This window comes from Dictyostelium discoideum (genome assembly GCF_000004695.1).
Source record: "Dictyostelium discoideum AX4 chromosome 5 chromosome, whole genome shotgun sequence".
NCBI classification, from domain to species: domain Eukaryota; phylum Evosea; class Eumycetozoa; order Dictyosteliales; family Dictyosteliaceae; genus Dictyostelium; species Dictyostelium discoideum.
In genome coordinates, this window is record NC_007091.3 from 3,694,856 (window position 1) to 3,701,848 (window position 6,993).

The 6,993-nt window shown below is 18.8% G+C and overlaps 4 protein-coding genes across 4 annotated transcripts; 3 read left to right on the top strand and 1 right to left on the bottom strand.

Moving 5' to 3' along the window:
• Positions 1 to 1,047: 1,047 nt before the first annotated feature.
• Positions 1,048 to 2,571, top strand: DDB_G0290139 (peptidase S28 family protein; the record flags this gene model as incomplete). Its single annotated transcript, XM_630784.2, has 2 exons — positions 1,048 to 1,362; positions 1,456 to 2,571. The coding sequence occupies 2 exons, from the start codon at positions 1,048 to 1,050 to the stop codon at positions 2,569 to 2,571; spliced, it is 1,431 nt and encodes a 476-aa protein (XP_635876.2).
• Positions 2,572 to 2,894: 323 nt separating this feature from the next.
• Positions 2,895 to 4,068, top strand: DDB_G0290133 (hypothetical protein; the record flags this gene model as incomplete). Its single annotated transcript, XM_630785.1, has 3 exons — positions 2,895 to 2,928; positions 3,554 to 3,622; positions 3,905 to 4,068. The coding sequence occupies 3 exons, from the start codon at positions 2,895 to 2,897 to the stop codon at positions 4,066 to 4,068; spliced, it is 267 nt and encodes an 88-aa protein (XP_635877.1).
• Positions 4,069 to 4,514: 446 nt separating this feature from the next.
• Positions 4,515 to 4,785, bottom strand: DDB_G0290135 (hypothetical protein; the record flags this gene model as incomplete). The annotated part of the gene is made up of 2 exons (XM_630786.1): positions 4,515 to 4,633; positions 4,776 to 4,785. 2 exons carry the CDS (start codon positions 4,783 to 4,785, stop codon positions 4,515 to 4,517), a joined length of 129 nt encoding a protein of 42 aa, XP_635878.1.
• A 1,185-nt stretch (positions 4,786 to 5,970) lies between these two features.
• Positions 5,971 to 6,953, top strand: DDB_G0290137 (hypothetical protein; the record flags this gene model as incomplete). Its single annotated transcript, XM_630787.1, has 4 exons — positions 5,971 to 6,098; positions 6,216 to 6,520; positions 6,557 to 6,882; positions 6,928 to 6,953. Coding segments are annotated over 4 exons (785 nt in total), but the record flags the coding sequence as incomplete, so codon positions are not given.
• Positions 6,954 to 6,993: the final 40 nt, after the last annotated feature.

The window sequence follows — 6,993 nt, forward strand, 5'->3', positions numbered from 1 at the left end:
CTTCAACGATCAAGCTAAGAAAAACAACAGCTAATTACTATTGTATTCCAGAATCATCTCTCCCAAATATTATATCTTTTGATCAATTCATATGATTAAAATAACCCTTCAGCTTAAATGATAAGCCTTTAAATAAATATTAAATAAAACTCGTATTAACACAGATGGACATATATCAATCTTGTTAATCTAATATTAAAAAAAAAAAAAAAAAAAAAAAATATTGTAAAAAAACATTAGAATTTATAAATAAAACTATTAATGGACAAACAATAAAAAAAAAAAAAAAAAAAAATATTGTTATTCCATAAATAGTCTCCTTTGACCAATTAATTATATTGTAAAATAATTTCATTATTTAATTTATCTATTTAATTCATTTAATTTTACCAACATATTTGAAACTGGATCTTAAAAAAGAAAAAAATAATTATTATAATTAGAATAATACACTATATTTTAAAATTAAAATATAATGTAATTATTTTTAATTTGTAAAGTTTACTTTTTCCCCAATTTTTTTTTTTTTTATTTATTTCTCAATTTCCTAATACCTTTGAAAACTATTCCTTTTTCAAGTGTATTAATTAGTGGGGAATAATTAATAAAAACTATTTCTTTTTCAAATGTATCTAATTACACTGGAAAAAAAAAGAAATTAATAAATTTTATTATAAACAAATAAATTTAGTTATATACGTGGATGATTCCACAAAATAAATTGACGAAATTAGGATGGATTTTTCAGTTTTAAAAAAAAAAAAAAAAATTAAAAAAAAAAAAAAAAATACAATAATTTTTACGTGGAAAATTCTAAATAAAATAATTAATAAAAATTTAAATTCATACTTAAAAAAAAAAAAAATAAATAAATAAAAAAAAAAAGAAATTTTAATTTCCAAAGAAAATTAATATCAGTCCTTTTACCAAAATTTTTTTATTTTCACTTTTTTATTTTTTTTTAAAATTCGAACTTTTTTTTTTTTTTTTTTTTTTTTTTTTTTTTTTTTTTTTTTTTTTAAAAAAAAAAGATTCCAAAATAATAAAATGAACAAATTAATTAAAATCATTGTAATTTTTACAATTATTGTAAATGTAATTAATGGTTTAGCATATCCAAAATATAATGCAGAAGAATTAATATTGGATGGTAGTGGTAGTTTCCCAGCACAATGGTTCACTCAAACATTAGATCATTTTAATTTTCAAAATAATCAAACATTTCAACAAAAATATTATGTAAATGATCAATATTATAACTATAAAAATGGTGGACCAATCATTTTATACATTAATGGTGAAGGTCCAGTTAGTTCACCACCATATTCTTCTGATGATGGTGTTGTAATTTATGCTCAAGCAGTAAGTAGTAATTCTACTAATTTTAAAATATTTAAATATTAAAAATTATATATATATATATATTAAAAATTTATAAAAAAAATAAAAAAAAAGTTAAATTGTATGATTGTTACATTAGAACATAGATTTTATGGTGAATCATCACCATTTTCAGAATTAACAATTGAAAATTTACAATATCTTAGTCATCAACAAGCATTGGAAGATTTAGCAACATTTGTTGTTGATTTTCAAAGTAAACTTGTTGGTGCAGGTCATATTGTTACAATTGGTGGATCATATAGTGGAGCATTATCAGCATGGTTCCGTATAAAGTATCCACATATTACTGTTGGTTCAATTGCATCATCAGGTGTTGTACATTCAATTTTAGATTTCACTGCATTCGATGCCTATGTATCATATGCTGTTGGTCCAGAATGTACAAAAGCACTTCAAGCTGTAACTAGTGCTGCTGAAGATGAATATTTTGCTGGAGGTATTAGAGAACAACAAATGAAACAAATACTTCAAGCTGAATCATTGGTTGATATTGGTGATTTCTTTTATTGGTTAGCCGATTCGATGATGGAGGGTGACCAATACGGCTACATAGATGAATTATGTAGTCCATTGGTTGACGCTATCAATAGCGGTACCAGTGGTATCGATTTGATTACAGTCTACTCCAATTACACTATCAACACTTGGGGTAAAGTTTTAGGTACTCCAGATGAATATTCAACAGCTTGGCAACAAAATGTCACCTATGACCCATCAAAGAGTGCCGATAGAGCTTGGTGGTATCAAACTTGTAGTTCATTAGGTTGGATGCAAGCTGCACCATCTGAAAATTCAATTAGATCTTCATTGGTAAATATGACCTATTTCCAAACTCATTGTCAACAATTATTCGGTCAAGCCATTTGGCCTCCAAATGTAAATGCTGTAAATACTCAATACGGTGGTGATCAATCAAATCCATTATTGAATGCAGCTGGTACTAATATTTTATTCACCAATGGTCATGCTGATCCATGGAGTCAAGCTTCAATCGTAAATTCAAATTATCCAAATGTTGAACCCTCTGCAATGACCACTTGTCGTAAATGTGGTCATTGTGTAGATTTAAGAGGTTGTCCAGGTGGTTGTGATTTACCAAATAATTTAGATCAAGTTAGATCACTTTCATTAAAATCAATTGCACAATGGTTAAATTTAAATAATTAAAAATAAAATAAAATATAAAATAAAATAAAAATTAAACAAATAATAATAATTTTTGTAAATCTATTTTTTTTATTTTATTTTATTTTTTTTTATGTTTTTCTTTTAAAATTTCAATTTCTTTTCATTTAAATTTTTATCAAAAATCATTTTATTTTTTAATCTAGATTAAAAATAGGTGACAAAGCATTTTTTTTTTTTTTTTTTTTTTTTTTAAGAAAGGGGTGAGAAATTAATTTTTGATCAGAAAAAAAAAAAAATATAAAAGCCAATAAAAAATAATTTATTAATCAATAATCATATATCTATTGAATTTCAAACAATAAATGCATTTTATTCAAAATGATGGTATCAAATTAAGTTATTTTTCAATCAAAAAAAGGTTCTAATTAAAAAAACTTTTGGAAAGTCGCTATCACTAACTTTGTGCACAGATATTTCCATTCACAGTATATAATAATGTAGGTAAATTAATAAAAAAAAAAAAAAAATTAATAATAATTATAATATTATATAATTAAATAAAAAACAACCCCTCTAATATTTTTTTTTTTTTTTTTTTTCTTCTCTCAATTAGTACACTAAATTTTAATACCTATCAAAAACATGGATTTATATTTTTTTTTTTTTAATATTTTAAGATAAATCATTGTTTATTAAATCCAATAAACTATATTATTTTATAATTTATAAAAAAAAAGTCAAATATCTCCAAACTCGTCTCTATTGGTCTTTATCTTTCTTTAAAAACTTAAATCATTGTTTACAAATTGCAGTAAACAACATTTCGTTACAGTTAAGGGAAATAATATTCAAAAGAACAAACAAAAACAAAAACAACAACAGCAACAACAAATTCTTTCAAACTTGTCTCTCATGTGCTGTCTCTTTTCTTTAAAAACTTAAATCACAGTTTACAAATTGCAGTAAACTATATTTCGTTACAATCAAAGGAAAAAATGGTGCAAAGAACAAAAATAAAAAGAACAACAACAACAACAACAACAACAACAACAACAACAACAACAACAACAACAACAATTCTTTCAAACTTGTTTCTCGTTCGCTGTCTCTTTTCTTTAATAACTTAAACCATAGTTTACAAATTGCAGTAAACTACATTTCGTTATAATAAAATTAAAAAATAGTGGTAAGAAACAACAACAAAAAGAAGAACAAAAAATTAATAAATTTAATCTTTTACGTCTCTTATGAGATTTAATTTAAACATATTATTTTCAATTTTTATTAATTTAAATTTATATTATCATTTTTAAATTTCATTATTAGTTTTTTTTTTTTTTTTTTTTTTTTTTTTTTTTTTTTTTTTTTTTAGTTATTGATAATTGTTTATTTGATGTTGAAGGTGGAATTTTTAATTCAATTCTTTTGATATCTTCTGGTGGATTTCAAATGACAATAGCAGAAGTTTTTAAAAGAATTAGACCAAAAATACCACCCTTGATGTCTAATATACAAAAAATGAATGTAAATAATTAAATTCCAGATCAAAAATATATATTTATACGTATATATGAATGATTACATTCATTTTTATGATATGATTTGCATATTTTTGGTGTTCTATTTATCTAAACTAATTCATAATAAAAACAATTAAAATTAAAAAAAAAATTGAAGGATAAATAATTAAATTTTAAAAATAAAATTTAAGATTTATTTTTTTTTTTTTTTTTTTTTTTTTTTTTTTTGTCTGATTTGTTAATGTTTTTATAATAAAATAATGTAAATTTAAAAAAAAAAAACCAATCAATTTCAACCTTTTTTGAAAAAAATAAAATAAAATAAAAAAAATAAAAATTAAAGTATTATTTACAAATTTATTTAAGTATTAAGTATTTACAAATCAATTATTTATTATTTTTTTTTTTTATAATTTAATTTTTTTTTTTTTTTTTTTTTTTTTTTTTTTTTTTTTTTTTTTTTTATAAACATATTAAAGGATTAACAATAATTTTTGTTAATGTTGATATATCAGTTGTTGAGATTTGATTTTTATTGAAATCAGCAAAAGATGAACTTGTATTATTGTTTACATTTTTATCTATTATTTTATTATTTAAATTAAAGTTTATTATGTTTTCTGTAATTTTGTAAATAATATTTAATAAAATATTAATATTTTTTTTATTTAAAAAAAAAAAAAAATTATTAATTATTAAGTAAAAAAAAAAAATTAAACATACTTAATATCATTTTATTTTATTTTTAATTTAAATTATTATTTAATTATTATTTATTTATTTTTTTTTAAAAAATATTTATATATATTAATATATTTTTTTAAGTAAAAATATATATTATTTTTATTATTATTATTATAAATTATAAAAAATATTATATAAACAAATAAAAATTCTTTTATTTAAATAGTAACAACATCAATTAAATTTATTTTTATTTTTATTTTTTTTTTAATTTTAAAAAAAAAATTAAAAATAATAATATTTACATAAATAAAATACTAATAATAAAATTATTATTATTATTTTTATTAATATCATTATTATTATTATTATTATTACAATAAAAAATATCATCATCAACCTCAAAAATTAAAAATTCACATTTCAAATATTTAAATCTTTACTACCCACATTCTCTAAAAATAAATCAAACAATCCTAGTTTAAAAAAAAAAATAAAAAAAAAAAAAAAAATTATATATATAAATAAAAATTTAAAAATTTAAAAAATTTAAATAACAAACAAGTAATACATAAATAATAATGGTATATTAAAAAACCATAAACCTATATTTAAAAAAAAAATTATCATTATAATTATTATTATCATAATAATATTGGTATTAAAATCTTATACACAAAAGTATTTTTTTTTTTCTTTTTTTATTTGTTTTTTTTTTTTTAAAATTTTAAAATAAATAAAAAATTAAAAAAAAAAACAATAAATAATCTTATATATAGAATAAGTTAAAATGTTACCCCATGTAAGTGTGTGGGTTATGTTTGTTGTTTTTTTTTTTGTTTTGCTAGATTTTTTACATTTATAGGGTGTATGAAAAATGAAATTAGATTTAAGTGGGTGTGTTTAAGTGGGGGTTAGAATTTTGGTTATTGTATTAGGATTCTTTTGGTTATAGAAGGTGGGGGAAGTGGTTAAACTTTAAATTCAACAATTTCTCTAAATTGAAATTGTTGTTGTTATATTTAGATTTTTTATTTTTAATTAAAACTTTTTTACATTTTGTAGTTGTTTTAATATTATTTACATTTATAGTTTTTTTACACCATAATAAATATTAACTTGCTTTTCAATTTTAATAATCTTTATCTTAATTTAATTTTTGATATTCCCAATACCTTTTTTGGTTTAAATTTTTTTTTTTTAAAAAATTAATAAATAAATAAAATAAAATAAAATGGACAGTAATTTAATTAATTGGCTAAAAAAGTGTTCTGAATCTATATTAGATTCTCTGATAATAATTTCAAGGAATGAAATATTTATATCAAAAGAAAATCTTATTGATTTTTGCAAATCAAAATGGTAAAATATATATATTTATGTTTAAATAAAAAAATAAATAAATAAATAAATAAATAATTTTAATATTTATTAACTATAATTATAAATTTTAAATAAAAAAAAAACAAAAATTTAAAGTTATAAAAAAATTGGATTAGGTGAAGATCAATTTAGATTATTAAAAAATGAAATATCAATATCATTAGAAAATCATTTTAGAAATGAAAATGAATTAATATTATATAAATATGAACCCGTTAAAGAAATAAATTTAAAATTTGAAACAACAATTAGAGAATTGATTGAAAATAATATAAAATTAAATCAAATGAGGTTTATTAAAAATAATAATGAAAATAATGAAAATAATAATAATAATAATAATGAAAATAATAATAATAATAATGAAGTTAGAATTGATTTAAATAAATATATTCAAAATGGTAATGATAATAATAATAAAAATAATAATATTAAAGAAGATTCAGAAATTCAAAAACCAAATAATGAAATTTTAGTTATTGAATTAATACCAAGAAAATGTGATTCCTATTTTTATTATGAAATTCCATTAATAATTGCAGGTTGTATGACAGCAAAAGAATATTCAAATTTTATTAAAACAATTAATAGAGCCTATAGTGGATATTGGATATTATTTTTAATTTATTCTTCGTATGCAATTTCAATTTTAGCCATTGTAATAACAATACCATATTACAAAGCATTTCCAATTTGGTTAATATTTTTTGGTGCAATGATTTTATTTTCAATATTTCTTTTAATTTATAGATTATTTTTAAGAGTAATTATTAAAAAAAAAGAATTTTTTATTTTTATTTCTATTTAGTTTTTATTTTATTTTATTTTTATTTTGTATATTAATCAATTTTTAATTTAAATAATAATAATAATA